This window comes from Dama dama, chromosome 8 (assembly GCF_033118175.1).
Source record: "Dama dama isolate Ldn47 chromosome 8, ASM3311817v1, whole genome shotgun sequence".
NCBI classification, from domain to species: domain Eukaryota; kingdom Metazoa; phylum Chordata; class Mammalia; order Artiodactyla; family Cervidae; genus Dama; species Dama dama.
Genome location: NC_083688.1, coordinates 6598053 through 6621711, shown reverse-complemented (window position 1 = coordinate 6621711; position 23659 = coordinate 6598053). Strand labels below are relative to the sequence as shown.

General features: G+C 48.7%; 1 protein-coding gene and 1 long non-coding RNA gene across 3 annotated transcripts in view; both read left to right on the top strand.

Annotated features, from left to right (window-relative positions):
• TCEA3 (transcription elongation factor A3) overlaps nucleotides 1–23659 on the top strand; it is a 43045-nt gene that overhangs the window by 4858 nt on the left and 14528 nt on the right. For both annotated transcript variants that reach the window (XM_061148170.1, XM_061148169.1), the window contains exons 2-7: nucleotides 523–585; nucleotides 1324–1429; nucleotides 1857–2001; nucleotides 10229–10291; nucleotides 22390–22553; nucleotides 22726–22787. In XM_061148170.1, coding sequence (XP_061004153.1) covers nucleotides 523–585; nucleotides 1324–1429; nucleotides 1857–2001; nucleotides 10229–10291; nucleotides 22390–22553; nucleotides 22726–22787 — 603 coding nt within the window. The remainder of the gene's footprint in view (nucleotides 1–522; nucleotides 586–1323; nucleotides 1430–1856; nucleotides 2002–10228; nucleotides 10292–22389; nucleotides 22554–22725; nucleotides 22788–23659) is intronic.
• On the top strand, nucleotides 2009–6552 carry LOC133060604 (uncharacterized). Its single transcript, XR_009693787.1, has 2 exons — nucleotides 2009–4818; nucleotides 5180–6552. It is a non-coding gene; the product is annotated as an uncharacterized LOC133060604 (long non-coding RNA).

Sequence of the window (23659 nt, the reverse complement as noted above, 5' to 3'; positions counted from 1 at the left end):
CCAAATTGTAGTTTACAATATGTGCGGTTTATAGTATGTCAATTATACCCCAATAAAGCTATTTAGAAAAAAAAAAAGCTGCAGTCCTCAACCTACAGAAGGTCACGGTTGGGAAGTGAAGAGAGGCAGATACAGACATAAAAGAAGCAGTAAACCATGAGGTAATTAACTTTAGGGGAAGAGATGGGGAAGGGGAGAGCATTCCCAGTGGCAGGAACAGCAGAACCAGGGGGTCAGGGGGTCAGGAAGAGTGGGTAGGGCTGGACCCTGCTCAGACGGGCTGGAACCCAGATGGGTGGCGGGAGGTGAAGTCAGAGAGCTGGTCTGGGGCAGAAGCTGCTCCTTCTCTCCTCCTCCTCTTCCTCACCTCTCCACTGACTGCTTGTCTGCCTGGATCTGCCGCTGGAGCAGCCTCCTTCCTTACCTCCTGCCGCTATCCTTCCCACCAAGACCGCACGATGGTCAGAGAGGGGCCTGGGCCGACCCCACAGGCCTCGGCCCTCACCTTGTGGCCTCCCACAGGAAGGGGCCCTGGACCTCCTGAAGAAGCTCAACAGCTGGCAGATGTCCATCCAGCTGCTCCAGGTGGGTGGCGATGGGCAGCCCCCGGGGCAGGAGGGCAGCCTTGTGCAGGAAGGAAAGGTCCTTGTGGGGGAGCCCTCCCAGGAGGGGGTCTGGGAGGGATTCTAAAGGGAAGGCAGCAGGGGGGATCTTGAGGTACTCCAGGCGTGGGAACAGAAGCCTGCAGATGGCAATGGAAGCTTTCTAAGCTCTCGGGCCCCTCTGGGTCTGGGGACAAGACTGACCTGCTTTCCTTGAACCCCCAAGTTCCCAAGACCCGGGGTCTATGGGATCCAGAAGGCCAGCATCTCGGGGAGAGGTGAAAGCACCCCCCCCATTTTTGCATCTTCCGTGTGTTACCCATGTGGCCTCCAAAACTCTACTTGAAGCTCGGCCCTGAAAAGTTAGCACGTACCCAGGCTGTAGCAGCCAGAGTTGTGTCTTAGGCTGAAATTTGAACTCCAGGACACCGGAGGGCAGAGAATGGGGAGGAGTCCTGGCACCAGCCAGGCCCAGCTTTACTTCAAAGCTGGAGTTACCCCTGCAGCTGGGGGGCCAGGCCTTGGGCACTGACCTCACTCAAGGCAGTAGGTCCATTATAAAGTCAGGATGACAACCTCAGGCACAGTTCTGGGCCAAAGCCCTGGGGAGCCTGGACCAGGGGAAGGGGGTGGGTGCCCTGGGGCAGGTGTTGCCAACTAGGACAGCCAGTCCAGCGTGTCCCGATTCGCAGGCTGGCTCCTGACCTTCTCCCTTTTGCAGACCACCAGGATTGGAGTCGCCGTGAATGGGGTCCGCAAGCACTGCTCCAACAAGGAGGTGGTGGCCTTGGCCAAAGTCCTCATCAGGAACTGGAAGCAGCTGCTGGGTGAGGGGGCAGGGTCCCCGGGGCCAAGTATTTCTCCCCGCACCTGGGTACTGGTTTATAGCAGGTACCCAGTGTATGGCTGTTGAGTGACGACCCCCAGTGGGAGTGCCAGGGCTTGTCTACACCACAAATGTGGGATTTGTAGATGGGTGAGTTTTCGTGTCCATGTCCCTATGTGTGAATTTCTGTGTGCTTCATGTGTGTGTACACATCTGTATATACACTTTGGTGTGCAGAGATGTCTTTCTGTCCCCATGCGTGAGCTTGAGCTTGCACCCACATGTGCACAATTTGTGTATAAACGTGCATTTGTTGGGAGAGGGGTGAGGTTGCCCCAGTCCCTGCCCTTCAGTCCTTTCTCCCCCAAAGTCTTGGGTTTGGCTGAGACAGAGCGAGTTGAGGAACAATGTCATGATTCTGTTTTTAGACTCCCCAGCAACCCCCAAAAGAGAAAAAGGAGAGGAAAGAGTAAAAGCCAAGAAGAAGGAAAAAGGGCTTGACTGTTCAAATTGGAAGCCAGAGACAAGTCTTTCTCCACCAAGGAAAAAACGGGTGGAAGAGCCCAAAGACAGGTACTTGTTCTGGGATGGCGAGAAGGGGGCTGACACTCATCATTTCCTCTGACAGCACTTCTGTTTATATACCACTTTTCGTCTTCACACACCAGGAGGTGGGTATTGTTATTTCCCTCTACAGTGTCCCTTCTGGGGGCCTTCTTTTTTTTTTTTTTTTCCTGGGAGCCTTCTTGGCCCCACCAGACTGACTCACGAAACTCAAATAGGCCGTCCCTGGTGGGGCTTCACCTCGAAGGATGCAGGGACGGGAGATGCAGTGTGCCAGCAGGGCAGCTTCTTATCACCAAGGTGATGAGAACACATCACCAAGGTGTTTCTCATCACCAAGACTTCTCATAGCCCAGTGGTCCCCAACCTTTATTGGCACCAGGGGCCAGTTTCATGGAAGACAATTTTTCCATGGGTGGTGGGGTGGCAGGAGGGGAAAGGAGGATGGTTTCAGGATGATGCAAGCACATTACATTTATTGTGCACTTTTATTTCCATTATTATTACATCAGCTCTTCTTCAGGTTATCAGGCCTTAGATCCTGGAGGTTGGGGACCCGTGTCCTAGGGACCAGGCTGTGTCCAGAGCTATTCTCCTGCCCACCCAGACGACATTCCCAGGTGCAAAGAATGAGACCACCAAGGGCGGGAACTTGCGCCACATCCTCCAATTGAAAAGTCCCATAAACCAGGTCTCCAGGATTCCAGCAGGATTCCATGGTGGTCCATGGTTGAGAGTCTGCCTTGCAATGCAGATGACCAGTTACAAGATTCACAATACTCGGGGTGGCCCCAAACTGCGGTTTTTCCATAAATCATTGATAGTTCTTTCATAGTCCTCTCCCATCTAGACACAGTTTACCAATCAGGGCTCATTTGCTCTAGATGCAGTGTTACCTAGGAATACAGCTGAGGGTCCACCTTCGTCAGGGTTCCAGGTAAACGGGGCTGGGAACTTACTTGTCCACAGAGAAGGAGTGTTTGTTGGCTTTTTAGTCAAAATCACCTTCAGCGATAAGGAAGCTGAAGACTGGGGAGCAGGGCCTTTCCCAGGGTCACACAGCCATTATGTGACAGAGTGGGAGCCCCATCTTTGTCAGACCCCCAGACCTCTGCTGAGGCCTCAGCTCTGTGTCTGTTCCCCCTTGCCCACCCCAGCCAGGGTCTCAAAAAATGCATGACTTATTAGAAATATTTATTTGTTTAGTTGCACCAGGTCTTCATTGCAGTGTATGGGATTTAATTCCCTGGCCAGGATTTGAACCCAGGGCCCCTGCATTGGGAGCACAGAGTCTTAGCCACTGGATCACCAGAGAAGTCCCAATGCATGACTTGCTATAGACCCAAATGGCCTTATCCATGCTGCTGCTAAGTCGCATCAGTCGTGTCTGACTCTGTGCGACCCCATAGATGGCAGCCCACCAGGCTCCCCCATCCCTGGGATTCTCCAGGCAAGAACACTGGAGTGGGTTGCCATTTCCTTCTCCAATGCATGAAAGTGAAAAGTGAAAGTGAAGTCACTCAGTCGTGTCCGACTCTTAGCGACCCCATGGACTGCAGCCTACCAGGCTCCTCCAAACATGGGATTTTCCAGGCAAGAGTACTGGAGTGGGGTGCCATTGCCTTCCATAAAAGTAGATAAAAGCCTTCATGGATGTATTAGTTGGTCCTACCTATTCCCTACATGACTAGTCAGATCACTTAATTCCTTCGGGAGGAGGTCATCTAATAGATAAGGGAGTGAGACTAGAGGACACTGAATAGTAACTGATGGCCCTAGGTAGTTAGAGTATGACTTGTGATATACCAACATTTTAAACTTTTAAAAATTGTATTTGTTTAATTAATTTATTTCCGGCTACACTGGGTCTATTGCAGTTCATGGGCTTTCTCTACTGGCAGCGTCTGGGGGCAACTCTCTAGTTATGGTGCTTGGGCTTCTCATTGCGGTGACTTCTCTTGTCGCGGAGCCCAGGCTGTAGGCACATGGGCTTCAGTAGTTGCAGCTCTCAGACTCTGGAGTGTAGGCTCAGTAGCTGTGGCACTCAGGCTTAGTTGCTCTGTCCCAATCTTCCGGGGCCAGGGATCAAACCCATGTCCCCTGCATTGGCAGGTGGATTCTTAACCAGTGGACTACCAGGGAAACCCTGTAACATATTTTTATCACCCTTGTTTATTTTTTGAAAGTACTGTTATTCTGGGACTTCCCTGGTGGTCCATGGTTGAGAGTCTGCCTTGCAATGCAGAGAACTTGGGTTCGATCCCTGGTCCGAGTACTAAGATTCTACATGCCTTGGGGGCAACTAAGCCTGTGAGCCACAAGTACTGAGTCTGAGTTCTCGAACCCACAACCCTCAACTGCTGACCACATGCTGTGTTACACCTACTGAGCACATGTGTTGCAACTACTGAAGCCCTTGTGCCGTAGAGCTTATGCTCCGCAACAAGAGAAGCCACCGCAATGAGACGCCTGCACACGACAACTAGAGAGTAGCCCCTGCCTGCCTCAACTAGAGAGAGCCCACGCCCAGCAACAAAGACCCCGCATAGCCAAAACTAAATAATCTGTTGTAGAAATAATGGAAAATATTTTAAAAGTATGAAAAAAATCACATTCCCACCACCCAAAAATAATCACTACTAATGTTTTGGTATATATTTTTCTCAGTTTTCTATAGTTATCATCAATTCTATAATCTGCTTTTTAAGATGCAATACTTGTCACCTGGTTCTGGAATCTTCTGAATGTTCCATTCCTTTCATTCTGCTAATTTTGCAGTTGTATCCCACTTGGAGAAATCCTCATTGGCATTTAATGTTTCACATGGTATGTTTGGTTTTCCCAAAGGGATTAAAAGGTTGGCCTCCAGGGATCCTGTGTTCCCCCGTGCCTAGCATGGAGTGAGCGTTTGCTGAGCATTGCCACGCCCAGCTGTACCAGTGCAATCCCCTGTGGAAATTTCATGCTCTGGCTGGTCTGGCCATGTCTGGAGCACCTGTTTGGTTCTGAAAGTGAAAGTGTTAGTTGCTCAGTTGTGTCCGACTCTTTGTGACCCTATGGACCATAGCCCGCTAGGTTCCTCTGTCCATGGAATTCTCCAGGCAAGAATACTGGAGTGGGTTAGCATTTCCTTCTCCAGGGGAATCTTCCTGACCCAGGAACTGAACTTGGGTCTCCTTCATTGCAGGCAGATTCTTCACCATCTGAGCTACCAGGGAAGTTTGTTTCTGAATACCTTGGCAAATAAACGAAGAAACAGGATCTTTTGACATACATTTGAAAGACTAGAGGCTGAACTCTTGGGTGAGGAGACCAAATGGAACATGGAACTAGCCTGTGGAATAGGGAGTGTAGACATCTGCGTACAGATGGCAGCTTAAGCATGGGTGTTTCCTTTTGCTCCATCCCCAGATCCCCCCCAAATGATCAGCAAAGGGGTTTCCTTAAAGGCCTACCGAGATGACAGGTATGGCCAAGGGGACAGTTGGAAAGCAGAAAGCAAATTTCTAGGCCAAACTTAATCACTTACATCCTTAGACTGTGAGATTCACTATTGTGACCTGAAAAATGAACATCATTATCTCATTATATAAAGTTTATTTGCAGAGCTCAGTCCCTCAGTCATGTCAGACTCTTCATGACCCCCATGGACTGTAGCCCACCAGGCTTCTCAGTCCATGGAATTCTCCAGGCAGGAATCCTGGATGGGTCGTCATTTCCTTCAGGGGATCTTGCCAACCCAGGGGTCAGACCCACGTCTTCTGCGTTGGCAGGCAGATTCTTTTATCACTGAGCCACCTGGGAAGCCCTAAAATTTATATAACTATAAGTAAGTGATAAGTGAAGTCGCTCAGTCGTGTCCAACTTTTTGCGACCCCGTGGACTGTAGCCTCCCAGTCTCCTCCGTTCATGGGATTTTCCAAGCAAAGGTACTGGAGTGAGTTGCCATTCCCAATATGTGTATATATGGATATATCCTTCTACGATTTTTCCTGTGCATCTACCCATGAAATACTTATTGTATTAATAAAATGGAATTAAATCCCATATACTATTTCGTAGCCTTTTCACATCATATATTTATTCCAACAGTGAGTCACATTTAGAGTAAAAATTTAGAAAGTCAAACACAAGAAGAAAATAACAGAAATAATCACTGTTAACATCTTGATGTATGTCTTTCTCATCTGTTTAAGAACATATGTATATAAATAGAGTTATATTTTCTTAGAAACTTGAATCACACTATAATACTGTTTTATAACCAGCATTTTACATTTAACAGTGTCCTGGGGTGTTAAGTTGTTGATGTCAGCTCACTTTTCACAGCTGGAGCTATGAGATGAAGTTGTCTCCATGGCTGAGCAGAGTGTGGGGTGGTTGTTCCCCTGCCTTACTGGGAGAATCCAGTGGACAGGGGTCCTTTTTCAGTTCTATTGGCAAACTTCCTTTCTTTTTAATTTTCTAAATTGACAATTTATTATCATATATAAACACAATAACCACATTATTATATAAATACTGTAACCACATTACTAAAATTTAAAATAAGAATTAAAACTATTTCTCTACAGTGTGCTGCTTCTGAAAAAGGAAACAGCTTGTATTTTTTTCCTCTTCCCTTCCAGTCCTGATCTACTTATATAATTTTACCGTTCCTGTAGACACAGGGGACAATTACATCCCTGTTTATTTATCTTTCTAATGTATTCTAGGCATTTTTTGTGTGTGTTCCTGAATAGTTTTCGTAATGATCCTTTGCAAAAATGGCAGAATTTTTCTGGTTTGTTCTAAAAAGAAAAACAATGAGGAAAGGCCAGAAAATGGGGAGTCCCAGGGGGAGGAGAGATCATGTCTCCCCTCCTTTCTCCCACTGCAAGAATTTCAGCTCCCAGCTCTGGACCTGTCCATCCCCGTGGGGCAGTCAGGGGGGAACCCCATAGAGGAGCTCCCAGGGTCCAGTGTGGGACTGGAGGGGGCATGCAAAGGAAGGTCTCTGCCCCTCTCCCTCTCTGCTGCCTCCCCCTGTGTTTAAGCTGGGGGCAAAAGTCCACGGGATCGTTAAGAGCTGGCACCTGAAACTTTCTTACCCAATGTCCCCCAGGCCACGTCGGGGATGAGATGGGAGCTGGAAAACCATGCAAGAGCCTTATTATTATCTGGAAAAGAAGAAATCAGATACCTAGGATTAGGGAGCATTGAGGAGCTCTTCCTGGTGGGAACTGCAGTGGGGATGTTAATGATGTAGAGTCTTCTTTCTAGCCAGCCCACAAACACAGGTCCTTTTCCCAGGACTTGACAGATGAGGGAGCTGATGCTCCAAGAAGATGACCTGCCCGGGGCGGGGCTGGGATTACACCTCCTGTCACTGTCCTGTGCTCTCTGCTGAGCTCAACCGCTCAGCCGTGTCTGACTCTTTGCAGTCCCATGGCCTGCAGCCCGCCAGACTCTTCTGTCCATGGGATTTCCCAGGCAAGAATACCGGAGTGGGTTGTCATCCCTTTCCAGGGGATCTTCCTGACCCAGGGATCAAACCCACGTCTCCTGCATTGGCAGGCAGATTCTTTACCACTGCGCCACCTGGGAAGCATGTCACTGCCTCCCTTTTTAGAGTGGTAAATGTCATGTATGTTTGTATGCATGGAGAAAAAGATCTTAGATGTAAACAGTTCTTACCTCTGGGGAGGTTTCTTTTTCCACTTTTTTTTAAATCATTTCTTTACTGTTTGACTTCACAGCCTTCAGCAACAAATATTTATAGAGCACCTACTCTGTGGCAGGCACTGTTCTGTTCACTTAGGAGAAGTCAGTTGAGTTGAGTATATTAGATTGGGCTTCCCAGAAGCAAACCCTGAGACATGGATTTAAGTGCGAGAGGTTTATTTGGGAAGTGATTTCAGGAAATGCAAACAGAGGAGAGAGGAAGTGAGACAGGGAAGGGAGGGGAACGGGCACAGGGTGTGTTCCTGAGCAGGTTACTGCCCTGAGTGGTGGTGGTGTAGTCACTAAGTCGTGTCCGACTCTTGCGACCCCATGGACTGTAGTCTGCCAGGCTCCTCTGTCCATGGGATTCTCCAGGCAAGCATACTGGAGTGGGTGGCCATGTCCTTCTCCAGGGGATTTCCCCAATCCAAGAATCGAACCCAGGTCTCCTGCATTGTAGGCAGATTCTTTACCAACTGAGCTACGAGGGAAGCCAGGGCTTAAATCCAGCTGGAGACGGTGGAGGATACACCTCAGTCGATCCACTAGAGGGCCGAGGAAGCTGGAGTATCTGCTCATCTGTTCGCACCTGTTTGGTTGAGGGCTGCTCCTGGGGTTGTTAACTCCCCTGCGATTTCTGCCCACCAGCCTGCTGGCGCTGGCTGACACAGGCAGAGCCCCAGGCGATCTTGGAGAAGGAAGTCCTTGGGTCCCAGTGCATTTGGGAGGAGTGCCCAAGGGATGATGGGGACTCAGCATAGACAGCGTCCACCCCCGGGAACAAAGCCCACCAAATTCCGCGCTTGTGAAATTTACGTGGCAGGTTGCTTGGACAATGCGTAAAGTAAGTAAGCAAATTATGTGGTCTGTTAGATGGTGACCCCTACGCTGAAATTAAAAAGCAGAGCTGGGGACTTCCCTGGCGGCCCACTGGTTGAGAGTCTGCCTGCCGGTGCAGGGGGCATGGGTGCGATCCCTGGCCCAGGAAGATCCCACATGCCCATGCGCCACAACTACTGAGCCCGGAGCCCTAGAGCCGGTGCTCAGTGATGAGAAGCCACTGCAGTGAGAAGCCCGCGCAAAGCCCGCGCACCACAACTAGAGAGTCGCCCCTGCTCGCTGCAACTAGAGAAAGCCCGAGTGCAGCAGCGAAGACCCAGTGCAGCCGAAGAGAAATAAATAAATGATTTAAAGGGAAAAGAAGAGAGAGAGAGCTGGGTAAGTGACATGGGGAATAGGGGTTAGAATTTACAAGCAGATTCATGTGACAAAACCAATGAAAGGGGGAAATACCTTCTATACAATAAAAAGGATGTGTGTATGTGTGCTCAGTCGTGTCCACCTCTTTGCGAGCCCATGAACTGTAGCCCACCAGGCTCCTCTGCCCATGGAATTTTCCAGGCAAGAATACGGAAGTGGGTTGCTATTTCCTACTCCAGGGGATCTTCCCAACCCAGGGTTTTTACCCGAGTCTCTTGCATCTCCTGCATTGGCGGGTGTATTCTTTACCACTGTGCCACCATGGGAAGCCCTAAAAAAGAATGTAGCTACATGTATTTCATAGAGTGGGGGTGGGGAGGAATTTTTCACTTCTAATCCCATCACCCTGATATCACTATGGCTAGCATTTGGTTATGGGCTTCCCTCATAGCTCAGTTGGTAAAGAGTCCACCTGCAATGCAGGAGACCCCGGTTCGATCCGTGGGTTGGGAAGATCCCCTGGAGAAGGGAAAGGCTACCCACTCCAGTATTCTGGCCTGGAGAATTCCATGGGGTTGCAAAGAGTCAGACGCGACTGAGCGACTTTCAAAAATGGAGAAGGGAATGGCAACCCACTCCAGTATTCTTGCCTGGAGAATCCCATGGACAGAGCAGCCTGGTAGGCTGCAGTCCACGGGGTTACAGAGAGTCAGACACAACTGAGTGACTTCACTCCCTCAGCATTTGGATGTATTTTCTTTTCACCTTTTCCTCTCTTAGGCGTTAGTTCTCTTGCCTGGCTTCAGACACAGCATGTGTCTAAGTTTGTACCCTCCTTTCTCACTTGCCATTTTAAACCCAGTTCTTGGCAGCTCTGAGGCCCACCTGCTTCTCCTTTCCTCTTAAGGTGCCCACAGGGGAGGCTGAGGCTGATCTACTCCAGCTTCTCATGAGAACTGATCATCCAAGGAGTTCCAATCCATCGGTTCCAGCTAGCCAAGGCCTGCCTGACAGCAAGGAGGAAGGGCCTGCTGAGAATTAGTTATTAGTAACACATGACATAACACATGGACCACATCTGACACGTATTTGGTGCTTGGCAGATCTTGGTCTCCTTCCCTCCTGTTACCTCATTGGATGGTGGGTAGGTGAGGGGACCAGCCAGCACCTCCTGGGGCTCCCCTCCCAGGCAGCTGGGGTCCAGGTGGACTTAGTCATTCCCAGCCCAGCAGGCCTGGCTCCGGGATACTTCCTCCCCAGACTCTGATCTCTCTGGGCCAGCACTGATGCTCGTCGACCAAAGCATCTCATCTCCAGTTTCTCTTCCTTTCAGGAGAGACTCTGTGGACTCCAAGTCTTCAGCCACATCTTCTCCAAAAAGACCATCGATGGACAGGTAAAGGAAGCCATGGGCCTCTCCACCCCAGAAGTCCTGTTCAGCATGTGCATGTGTCTCTCTGTTTTACTGGCAGAATCCCGAGGCAGGGGAAAGGAGGAAGCTTCATATGTTGCATTGACTCCTATTTCTAGGACTCACGCAGTAAGGCTGGCAGGGGTGGTGAATCAGAGGCCTCTGAATCAGGCCTCTGAATCAGAGGTATGGTTCCTTTGCTGGGGTGCCTGACCAATTGCTGTTATCTGATTGCTGTCTGGGGAACATTTTCAAAGTCAAGTTGAATCCAGTGAAACAGGTCTTGAGAGCCTGTGCCTGGACTGGAATCTCTGGGTTTGGGGCAGAACTGGTATTGGCCCTAAATTATCAAGTCACTCATTCATCAAATATTTATTGAGGGCCTACTGTGTGCCAAGAAGTATTCTAGGTGTCAAGGATATAGCAGTGAACAAGAGACAAAATCCTCACAGGCATGAGGCCTTTATTCTAATGGGTGAAAGTGAAAGTCACTCAGCCGTGTCCGCTCTTTGTGACCCCATGGACTATACAGTCCGTGGAATTCTCCAGGCCAGAATACTGGAGTGGGTAGCCTTTCCCTTCTCCATCAGATTGTCCTGACCCAGTAATCGAACCAGGGTCTCCTGCATTGCAGGTGGATTCTTTACCGACTGAGCAATCAGGGAAGCCACGTATTCTAATGGGGGAAACTGGTAATACATATGATAAGTAAATATTGTAGTTGTTTAATCACTTAGGCGTGTCCGATTCTTTGCGACCCCATGGACTGTAGCCCACCAGGCTCCTCTGTCCATGGACTTCTCCAGGCAAGAATACTGGAGTAGGTTGCCATGCCCTTCTCCAGGGCATCTTCCCAACCCGGGGATCAAACCCACATCTCTTACATCTGCCTGCACTGGCAGGCAGGTTCTTTACCACTGAGCCACCAGGAAAGCCCAAGTAAGTTATATGATGGTTCAAAAGGTGATAAATACTGTGGGAAGCAATAGGGCAGAATCGGGGGGGATGGCAGTTGGAATGGGTGGTCACTGCAGTGGTCACGAGAGCTCTCATTGGAGAGCTGACCTGTGAGCAAAAACATGAAAGAAATGAGGAGTAAGCTGGGCAGACATTGGGGTCATTCCAAACAGAAGGCCTGCAAGTGGGAGTGTGTTTGGCAGGGTCGGGGAGCAGTGAGGTGGCCAGTAGGTGTGGAGTGAAGAAGTGAAGGTGGGAGTTGGGAGACGGGGTGAAACAGGAACCCCTGGAGGGTACTGAGCGTGGGCTTTCTAGGAGTGAATTTATCAGAATCCCTCTTGCCACTGTGCTAGGTTGTCAGGGCCACAGACAGAAGCAGAGAGACCAGCCAGGAGGCTGTTTGCATAATTCAGGGAAGCTGTGATTGTGGCTTGGATCTGAGTGACAGCACAGAGATGGGAGACCCCGGGTATATATTTTAGGGGGACCACACCCTTCATCATGTGGGATCTTAGTTCCCCAACCAGGGATCAAACCCACGCCCCCTGCAGTGGAAGCTGGAGTCTTAACCACTGGACCACCAGGGAAGTCCTGACCCTGCATATATTTTCAAAGGAGAGCTGTCAGGATTTCCTAACAGGTTGGATGTGGAGTACAAGAGAAGAATAAGTGTCAGGATGCCTCCAAGACTTTTCACGTGAGTGTCTGTGAGGATGGAGATGCTATGAACTGGTATGGGGAAGACTCTGTGTCAGTCAGGCTAGAGGTGGGAGATCAAGGGTTCAGGTTTGGATATGTTGGATTTAGGGGTGTACAAACCATCAGGTGAAGAAATTGAATATGCAGTAGGTTATACCAGGCTGGAATTCAGGAAGAAAGCCTGGGCTGGAAATACAAATTTCAATCGTCAATGTGTAGCTCACACTTGAAGCCACTAACCTGGATGAAATCACCAAGGAGAGAGTGTGGATAGAGGAGTGTGAGCTGTGGCCCGGGAGGGAGGTCAGAGGTCAGAGCAGAAGAATCAGAGCAAAGGGGGAGCAGGCCAGGCCAGGAAGTAGGTTAGAGGTGGATCAAGGCAGGTGATTAGGATCCTTGAGCTGTACTGGGTGCTCGGGTGACTGGAAGGAGTGGTAAGAGTGTTGACTTCTAGGGGAGTATGTTTGGAAGCTGCCCAGTTATTTTGGGCATTTTTGTTGTTGTTCAATTGCTCAGTTGTGTCCAGCTCTTTGCGACCCCATGGACGGCAGCACGCCAGGCCTCCCTGTCCATCACCATCTCCCAGAGTTTGCTCAAACTCATGTCCATTGAGTCAGTGAAACCATCCAACCATCTCATCTTCTGTCATCCCCTTTTCCTCCTGCCCTCAATCTTTTAGGCCTAATGTACCAGTAAGACTAGGTCAGATTTGGAGAAGGAAATGGCAACCCACTCCAGTGTTCTTGCCTGGAGAATCCCATGAACAGAGGAGCCTGGCAGGCCATGGTCCATGGGGTCGCAGAGAGTCGGACACAACTGAAGCAACTAAGCATGCATGCACCAGTAAAACTGACATTGGAAAGAAAAAAAGGAGCACAAAAGTTAGGTCATTTAAGGTTTTATGAAGATTAAACAGGCCTGGGATGTTGATGGGGCAGCTGTGTTGAACATCCCCACCGTGGCAGCTGAGTGCCAGCTCCAGCCAATGAGTGGAGGCTCTCTGCTTGGAGCATGAATCTGAGGCTGCATCCTGCCAGGGGAGAAGAGAGTTCGGTGGTCGATTGGCATTGTCTGCCACAGGCGACGCCTCGGAATTGAGGATCGAGCATAGTTCTTGGTTCTAAGCTAATCAGTCCTGAATATTCATTGGAAGGACTGATGTTGAAGCTGAAGCTCCAATACTTTGGCCATCTGATGCGAAGAACTGACTCATTGGAAAAGACCCTGATGCTGGGAAAGATTGAAAGCGGGAGGAGAAGGGGACAACAGAGGGTGAGATGATTGGATGGCACCACCAACGTGATGGACATGAATTTGAGCAAACTCTGGGAGTTGATGATGGACAGGGAGGCCTAGAGTGCTACAGTCCATGGGGTCACAGAGAGTTGGACCTTACTGAGCACCTGAACTGAACTGAACTTCCTGGTTTGCAGACAGCCGCCTTCTCACTGTGTCTACACATGACCGAGAGAGACAGAGAGAGAGGGAGATTTCACGCTCTGGTCTCTCTTCCTTTTTTTTTTTTTTTGGCTGTGCCATGCGGCATGTGGGCTTTTAGTTCTACCTACCAGGGATAAACCTGTGCCTCCTACAGTAGAAGCCTAGAGTCCTAATCACCGGGGAATTCCCTGTGGTCTCTCTTATTCTTCTAAGGACGTTAATCCCATCATGGAACTTCACCCTCTTGACCTCATCTAAACCTAATAATCTCTCAAAGGCCCCACCTTCAAATACTAGCACACTGGGAGTTAGGGCTTTAGCATGTGGATTTTTGCCCCGAGGGACACCGTCTGTACTGCAATGTAATAATGGGAGGGCGGGGAGAGGCACTGCTGGCAATTATTTAGTAGGCAGCAGCCAGAGATGCTAGATGTCCCAGAATGTGAAGGACAGCCCTGCGTCAAGAAGGATTGTCTTATCCAAAAATGAAACGCTGGCCTGTAACCCATTTCTGGGTTTGATGCTATAATAAGCACATTCGACATTTGTTTCAGGGTTTATACCTTCAGGCTCCTCTGCTTACTGTGCCCTGTGGCCTGGAAGTCTGTTTGGCTCCCTTCCGTAATGCCTTCTTTCTCTGAGGGTTGGTCAGGCAGAGTATGTTTGTCCTTCCAACAGCTGTGCCATTTCCTGCTGGTTCAGTATTGGGGGTGAGCACCCCCAGAGGGAGAGAAGCAGGTCTTGTAAACTCACTTTATCCACCACTCAGACTGTTTCCTGCACTCTTTACCTCTATTTCATCTTTGTCTTCCATTCATTCACTCATTCATTCATTCATGCATTCATTCATTAAGCAAGCACATGTGATTTTTTTTGTTAAATATTTTATTTTTAGCTGCACTGGGTCTTAGTTGTGGCTTTCAGGGTCTTTGATCTTTGTTGCAGCATGCAGAATCTTTAGTTTCAGCATGTGGGATCTAGCTCCCTGACCTGGGATCGAACCTGGGACCCCGTGCATGGGAAGTGAGGCGTCTCAGCCACTGGAACACCAGGGAAGTTTCCCAGCTAGCACATTTGTTGAGCGCCTCCTTACAAACTCAACATCTTCCAGGGTCGAGAGCATGTGGACACACTGGGTGACTAGTGGAGAATACCTGCCCATCTGAAGGGGGCACCCACTACCCAGCCCCAGCTGGTGGTTGCTTTATGGATATGAGACCCAGCATACCATCCCTTCCAATTTTTTAAGGAAAGCTGGCCAACTAGATTTTCCTAAGAAATGCCCAGTTTTATGTACTAGCAACATATTCCTATTTTCCTAAGACACAGCAGCTCAAACAAAACTCATGTGTAGCCCATCAGTTTGTGACTGCCAAAGCTAGGCAAAGAGATACCAAAATGCTTGTTTCTTTGAAGTTCTTACTGAATAATGGGAACACAGTGTCTCAACATGACTGGAGAAGTTCAAGGAGACTTTAGGGAAGAGAGAGTATTTGTGCTGAGAACTGAAAGATGGATTGCCTGGTCGACCAGCCAGTGGAGGGCACCCCAGGCAGCGGGAATGGCACGTGCAGAGGTGTGGCGGTGTGAGTGAGCATGGTGCTCGAGGAACTGTAGCAGGAGTATCAGGAGACAGACCGCGAAGGGCACCCCTGCGACAGGCAGAAGGGTGCGCTTTGCCAGCTGCCCTTCTGCTTTCAACCGAGCAGTTTCAGCTGGCTTGGTGGTGCAAGTAACCGAAATGCCCTCGAGGTGGCGCAGAGGAGCAGCCAGACCGGCCTCCAGGTGACTCTGCTCAGACCTGGTTAGTGAGGATTTTTTCAGAGCTGTCAGCTGTGATGTCAGACCACAGGCTGGTGCTGGCCCTGGTACATCCGGGGAGCAGAAGGAAGCTGTTGACAAATCCAACACCCCCACCCCCGCCCATGATGCCCTCTCTGCAGCTTGGCACAGTTCCCACTCACGTGCACTGAAAACAAAATGAGCCTGGCTGCCTGATTTGCCACCCAGACACGAATCCCAGCCAGCCAGCCAGCTCCTCTCCAAGAGGAGGAACCAAGGCTGGGAGTGCCCTGCCAGGGAGGTGAGGGGGGAAATGCAACAGGCAGCCTAGCCTGGCCCAGGAAAGGGGATTCTGGAAAGCTCCCCGCCTTTTAGAGGAACAGTGAGATGTGTTGAAAAGAATTTGGAAGGCAGACAGACCTAGATGTGTGGTCTTTCTCTGCCATTTGCAAGTTGGATTACCTTGAGTATGTAAATTCAATTCTCTGAGTCTCAGTCTCTTGAACTGTAAGTTGGGGATAACTATGACCCCCACAAGGTCACTGTGAGACTCAATGAGGTAATGAAATGCTCAGCACCATTCCTAAACCAAATGGGTGCTCAGTGGATGCACAATGCTTAGTAAGAGTACTCACACTTAATGTGGCCATCTGTGTAAATTATTATCTAGTAGTCTGGTGCTGGAATTCTCTTAGATGCTTTAATCTTCTAAGCAACTCTATACGGTGAGCACTGTCGTTCTATTTACATATGAGTAAACTGAGGCACCCAGAAGTTAAGGAACTCATCCTAGGTCAAATAGCTACAAAGTGGTGGTGTCAGAGGTTGAATCTGCAAGTCTGGCCCTGGAACCTGTTGTTGTTCAGTCTCTAAGTCGTGTCTGACTCTTTGCAAGAACATGGACGGCAGCATGCCAGGCTCCCCTGTCCTTCACTATCTCCTGGAGTCATGTCCGTTGAGTCTATCTAACCATATCATCCAGTAGAGGTGATGCTATCTGACTGTTTCATCCTCTGTTGCCCTCTTCTCCTCTGGAGCCTGGGCTCTTCATAAATATACTACCTCCAAAATGACAACTTTTATTAATGTTATTATTATGCCTCCTTCCAAGCAGTGTGCTGCTAACTCCTCCCTCCCTGATTCTCCACTGATGAGTCCTAGACGCTGAGGATGTGGTGATGGGCACACAGGCCAGTGAGGGGCAACACCAGGAAGAATCTGGGCTCCATCCCAGCTGTAGGAGATGGGTTGGTCCAGGCTGTGGGAATTGACAGATGCTGGCTCAGAGGGCCCTCTCTTAATCCCAGAGAAGTGGGGCAGCTGGTTTTCTAAAGAGGTTCTGTCTCCTGCCCAAGTCAGCGCTGTCTAGACCCCTGGATGTGCTTTTCATTTCTGTGGCCCACTCCCTCAATTCATCATCTGTTCATTCATTTGACAAAGATTCATCAGGTGTCTACCTAGGGCCGTGTCACAGGTGCTGGAAGACAGGGGTGAACCCGCAGATGGGGTCCTGGTACTCTGGAACCTGTAATCTGGAGATGGAGGCAGACAGTGTTTATAAACACGCACACAAGCTAATTACAGATTGGATAAGTGCTATGAATGAAAGAAGTTGGGTCATGTGCTGGAGAGTTCCAGGGCAGGAGAGTTGGCTTGGCTGGGATGGTCCAGGGGGGCCTCCCCGAGGATGTGACATTGGAGCTGAGACCTGTCGGGCAGGAAAGGACCCATCATGAGAAAATCTGCAGGAGGAAGGGCCTTCCAGGAGGAGGGGGACCAGCCCTGTGGTGGGAGAGATGGGTGTGCTGAAGAAACAGAACGCAGCAGTGCAGGGTGGGGAGCTTCAGTGACCTGTGAGGGGAGTGAGGGGTGAGATTAAGTCAGTAGGGGAGGCCCCAGCCAGATGTTGGGGGGAGGATAGGAGGCCATGGGTGGGAGTTTGACTTTATGCTGGAAATGATTGGAAGCTGTTAGAGAATCAGAAGCAGGGGAGTGATGGCATCAGCTGTGGGTTTTTGTAGATTGTCGGGGGCGGTGTGCAGGGAGACCAGCTTGGGGGCTACTGTGGTTGTTCAGGTGAGAACCGTGGCCAGGGCTGGGTGCGGGAAGATTGGTTTTGGTTTCCAGGCAGCCCCTTAGATGTGCGAGTTTACCCCCTTCCCAGCCTTCCCTCACCCACACCTTTACTCCTCCTGGAATCTGACTCCAGGACAGATCCAGTTGGATCTCAGCTCCTCTGTCCCTGTGCCCTTGCTGCCAGGCCACCAGTTGTGAGGCAGAGCTGGGCAAAATCCAGGGTGAATTAATCTAGAATGGTGAAGTTCAAACTGAATTTTTAAAAAATAGTAAAACTAGGGAATCCGTTTGGACAAAATTTGGGGGAATTCAAAATGTATACCTTGGGAGTTACCTGGCCATCCGGTGGTTAGTTCTCAGGACTTCCAATGCCATGAGTCTGAGTTCAATCCCCGGTTGGGGAACTAAGATCCTGCAATCTCTACAGCGAGGCAAAAAATAAATAAATACTAAAATAAACCTTAAGAGGGCAGAGCCTTCCCTCCTCAGACCACCCCACTCTGTGGCAGCACTGAGCCACCTTTAGGAACCTCACGGCTCCAGAGAACACAAAACTCCCAGTGGCCCAAGGGTATCTATGGCGACAAGAGTCCCCTGTGTCAAGGTCAGTCCAAAACAGCAGGAGTTGGGGGACAAGGAGGTGGGTGGCAGAATTCACACTGAACAATGGGATTATCTTGTAACCCCAGGTTTTACATTTTTATTTGTTTATTTTTGGGTGTGCTGGGTCTTCATTGATGCGTGCGAGTTTTCTCTAGTTACGGAGAGCTAGTTATGGTGCATGGGCTTCTTATTTAGTGGCTTCCCTTGTTGCCCAGCACAGGCTCTGGGGCTTCAGTAGTTGTAGCGCATGGGCTTAGTTGTCCCTCGGCATGTGGAATCTTCCTGGAGCAGGGATCCAATCTGTGTCTCCTGTCTTAGCAGGCTGATTCTTAACCACTGGACCACCAGGGAAGTCCCACCCCAGGTTTTTTAACACTGGGAAGCTTGGACTACTCAGCCAGCCTCACTCCCAGACACAGTTTTCTTGGGCTTGACCTTTGAGAAGTCCAGCACCATTTGCCTGAAGGAAAGAAGTGCATCCGTATCTCCAGAGCTGCCTAGGACAGCTGCCCAGGTTGTGCACTGTACAACTCAAGAGGTACCCAGGTGACAATGAGGATCGTGCCCCTTGGAGTCTTGGGAAACACAGCAGTCCTTTGGGCCCTTCCACAAGGGGTCAGTGTGGTGGAGTGGAAGAAGTGACTCTCACTTCTTCAACTCTGATGAGTCAGTTTTTCCTTGGAAGCACGAGGGTTGACTGGCAAATCCTGATGGGTTACTGAAAGAGGAGAATGGGAAGAGCCAAGAGAAGGAGGCAGAGAGGTCTTGACTGGCCCTGACCCCAAGAGTAGTGTGGAAACAGCTCTGAAAGGGAGAGCTGTACAGTTACCTCTCCATCCTCTGATATAAAATGGGGCCAGTTACTTATGACTCTCAGGGTTATGGAGTGGAATAAACAGCAAACAGGCAGTAAATGATGGCTTTTGTTATAAGATCTTTAACACGCCCCAGAGTCTGGCCAGAAATCCTTTCTCCCCAGCTCCCTCGCCCTCACCTTTCAAGTGCCCCAAGCCCTTCAGAGCTGCCCATACAAACCATGGGCTTCCACGCATCCACAAATTTCTGCCGAGGATTCGTTTTCCCATCCATTCCTCTGGTGGCCAACTCCCAACCCCCATCCCTTGCTGAATTTCTTGGGCCAAATTACACTGTAGAATGACCTGTTTGACCTTTCTTATGCCACTCAGGAAGGCCTGACATGCTAATGCCAGTTGGCTTGGGGCCACCGCCAGGAAGCTAGGTGATGCTCTCATTGCATCGCCCAGCACCTGGTCACAGGAACCGAAAGGGACCGTAAGCAGTTGGAGTCTGAGCCTCGGCCTGGTCTTTTTGGTTACATGTATCAGCACTTCACTCTTTTTTATATAGTGGTAAAGTAGTATATATGGAAAAGGGAAAGGCTACCCACTCCAGTATCCTGGCCTGGAGAATTCCATTTATTGTATAGTCCGTGGGCTCGCAAAGAGTCAGACACAACTGAGCGACTTTCACTTCAAAGTAGTATATATAACAAAATTTACCATTTCAAACCCACTGCCCTTTTTTTGGCCCATCGCAAAGCCTGATGGGATTTCAGTTCCCAGACCAGGGATTGAATCTGCACCCTCAGCAGTGAAAGTGCAAAGTCCTTAAAGTCTGGACCACCAGAGAATTCCCCACTTTAACCTTTTTTTTTTCCCTGCAGCTTGAGGAAAAAAAAAAAAAAAGATATTTCATCATTTCAAATGAACTAAGATTTGACAAATGGGACTTCTCTGGCGGTCCAGTAGTTAAGACTTTGCCTTCCAAATGCAGGGCATGCAGGTTCTATCCCTGGTTGGGGAACTAGGATCCCACATGCCTTGTGGCCCAAAAGCCAAAACATAAAACAGAAGCAGTGTTGTAACAAATTCAATAAAGACTTTTTAAAAAATGGTCCACATCAAAAAAAGATTTGCCAAATATGAGGCAAAAGTTCGTTCGGATTTCTCAGTTATGTCTTGTAGAAAAGCCTAATGAACTTATTGGCCAACCCAGTATTTAAAACAGGTTAGTTACCATCGCTTATTTCAGGGTTTCTGGCTACTCTTATTCATTGAACTTACTATACAGATTTTTTTTATTGTGGTAAAATATACATAACATAAAATTTACTCATTGTAATCATTTTTAAGCATACAGCTCACTAGTATTAAGTATGCTGACATTGTTCTATATCCATCACCACCATCCATCTCCAGAACTTTTTCGTCATTCGAAACTAAAACTCTATACTCATTAAATAATAACTCTCTATTCTCCCTTCCCCCCAACACCATTCTGCATTCTGTCTCTATGACTTTGACTACCCTAGGGAACTTCGTATGACTTCATATGAGTGGAAGCTTACAGTATTTGTCCTTTCGTATTTGGCTTATTTCACTTATCATAATGTCTTCAAAGTTGTAGCATGTTTCAGAATTCCATTCCTTTAATAGCTGAATAATATTCCGTTGCATTATATAACACAGTTTGTTTATAGATTCATCTATTGATGGACAGACACTCAGGTTGTATGTGTGTGCTCAGTCACTTAGTCTTGTCCAACTCTTTGTGACCCCGTGGACTGTAGCCTGCCAGGCTCCTCTGTCCATGGGATTCTCCAGGCAAGAATATTGGAGTGGGTTGCCATTTCCTTCTACAAGGGATCTTCCTGACTCAGGGATTGAACCTGCGTCTTCTGTGTCTCCTGCATTGGCAGGTGGATTTCCCACCATGCCACCTGGGAAGCCCTGGACACTCAGGCTGCCTCCACTTTTGCTGGAGAACAGGAAGACAAGAAGCTTCCTGTCTGAGCCTGTCTGAGCACAGAGTGACCACTCATGATTATCAAATATTACAAACCAAACAAAAAGTGTCTCTCATGACAAAAGTAGATATGTTCTTTATAGCAGACTTAGAAAATATGTATGTGAAAGAGGAAAATGAAAATCTCCTATAATCCCATCTAAGAGAGATAATTGCTATTAACATGGTGTTAGGACTTCCCTGGCAGTCTAGTGGTTAAGACTCTGAGCTTCCACTGCAGGGGCTGCGGATTCAATCGGTGGTTGGGGAACTGAGATCCTGCATGCCATGCAGTGCAGCCAAAAAAAAAAAAAAAAAAAAAGTTTTTGAAATGGTGTTATTGTCTGAATGTCTGTGATTCCCCAGAATTCATATGTTAAAATCCCAACCCCCCACCGTGACTGTATTTAGACACAGGGCCTTTAGGGAGGTAATTAAGGTTAAATAAGGTCATAAGGATGGAGCCCTGATCCAGTAGGATTAGTGTCCTTATAAAAGACACATCAGAACTCACTTGCTCTTTCTCCACCATGTGAGGGCTTAGCAAGAAGGTGGCTACATAAAGCCTGGAAGAGAGCTCTGGCCAGAAACCAGATTAAGGGACACCTTGATCTTGGATTTCCCAGTCTCCAGAATTGTGAGAAATGAATTGCTGCTAAGTCTTGTAGACTATAGTATTTTGTTACGGCAGCCTGAACTGACTAGGAAACACGGTTATCCCTCCAGTGCATATATATTTGTGACCTTTAAGCCAAAACCAAAACAGGATGATTCTTATGCGGTATATCATAGGAGTTAAGAGCACAGGCATTGGAATCAGATTGATCTGGGTTCAGATCTTAGTGATGTAACTTTAGGCAGATCTCAGTGGTGTAACTCTCTTGCTTCTTCATCTGCAAATGGTGGTGATTAGAGTATCTACCTCCAAGGACTGCTTTGAGGACCAAATTAGAAAATGCTCCTAAAAAAAAAAAAAAGAAAGAAAATGCTCGTAAAGGGCCCTGCACAGTTCCTGGCACGTGGTGAAAGCCAATTAAGTGGTGGTAAATTCATTTTTCACTGGACTATAGCTCCTTTTGGAGAAAGAAATGGCAACCCACTCCAGTGTTCTTGCCTGGAGAATCCCAGGGACGGGGGAGCCTGATGAGCTGCCATCTATGGGGTCGCACAGAGTCGGACACGACTGAAGCAGCAGATAGCTCCTTGAGCGAGGACACTTTTCTGACTTGTCTGCTTTATCCCTTGTTCTCAGCACAGTACCTGGAGAATAGATGCCTATTATTTATTGAATGAGTGAACAGATGGTTCTATGAGAGCAGATAAGAGAGAACAGCTAGCATGGTGGATGATAGAGTTATTGACATCAAACAATGTTCTGCAACCTCTCAGCAAAGCAGAGTGGTTGGCTAAGTGCCTGGGTACCAGAGTTCACCCACATGGGTTTCAATTCTGGTTCTACTGGTTTCCAGATGTGTATCTCTCTCTCTCTAAAACACACTTTAAAATACAACTCTAAAGTGGGGATAAGTATAGTACCGACCTCATGGGATTGTTAGGAGGATTAAATGAGATGATCCATGTCAAGTGCCTAAAATAGCACCTTCCTCATAGAGTTTTTATGAGGATTAAAGGAGATCATCCATGAAAACACCAGACTGGTGCTCAACAAAATGCTTTTTTCTCTTGTTGTCAAAATGTCTGTTACTGGTTGTCATCCTCAGATCAAACAGCAGCAAATCAAAAGCGGAGACTCCCAGAACACCCAGCAGCCCCTCGAGCCCCACGTTCGCCCCCTCCGTCTGCCTCCTGGCGCCCTGCTATCTCACAGGGGACTCCGTCCGGGACAAGTGCGTGGAGATGCTCTCTGCGGCCCTGAAGGCTGATGGTGAGAGGGCCTGAGCCAGCGACTGGGGAGGGAAGGGCTTCCCAGGATCTGGGAGAGGTGGTTTTTCTCCACACCGCAAAAGCGGTACAAGATGCTAGACTCCTCGGTACAAACAGGCTTCACTGCCAAGGTCATCTTCAACTGATGCCTATGTTTCCCAAATCTCTTTTAGATGATTACAAGGACTATGGAGTCAACTGTGACAAGATGGCATCAGAAATTGAAGATCATATCCTTGAGCTGTGCCAGGGCTGTGGGTGCCTAAAATGTCCAGCAGCAGGTGTCCCAAGTGCAACGGATCCGGGACACTGAGTGGGCGAGGCTGTCTACAAGCAGTACCTCATTTCATGTTGAGAGCAATCGCACAGGGGAGGTTCCCTCATTTTACAGGTGAGGTTAACTGAGGCTCAGAGCGGCTAAGTCCTTGCCAAGGCTCATCAGCTAATGGTACTGGCAGAATTGAGATTTGAACCCAGGAAGTGTGGCTCTAGAACCTGAGGGCTGGGACTTCCCTGAACATCCCAGTGGTTAGGACTCCACGCTTTCACTGCTAAGGGCCTGTCTTCAATCCCTTATCTGGGAACTAAGATCCTGCAAGCTGTAACAGCCAAAAAAGAAAGAACCCGAGGGCTCAGACAGGCTGTGTCTGGACAGGTCTGGGTTGTGACATCATCGCGGAAGTGAGACAGAAATAGAGGACAGCATTCCTCATGTTCAGCCTTCCCTCTCTTCTTCCTCTGACAATAACAGCTCCCATCTTTGATGCCCCAAGTATGTACCAGGCCCTGTGTCTTGGTCAGTTGACACTTCCTATCTCTGTAGATTGCCAAGAGAAATATCAATAACCTCAGATATGCAGACGGACACCACCCTAATGGCAGAACTAAAGAGTCTCTTGATGAAGGTGAAAGAGGAGAATGAAAAAGTTGGCTTAAAACTCAACATTCAAAAAATGAAGATCATGGCCTCAGTACCATTACTTCATAACAAATAGAGGGGAAAAAGTGGACAGAGTGACAGACTTTATTTTCTTGGGCTCCAAAATCCCTGAGGATGGTGACTGCAGCCATAAGATTAAAAGACGCTTGCTCCTTGGAAGAAAAGCT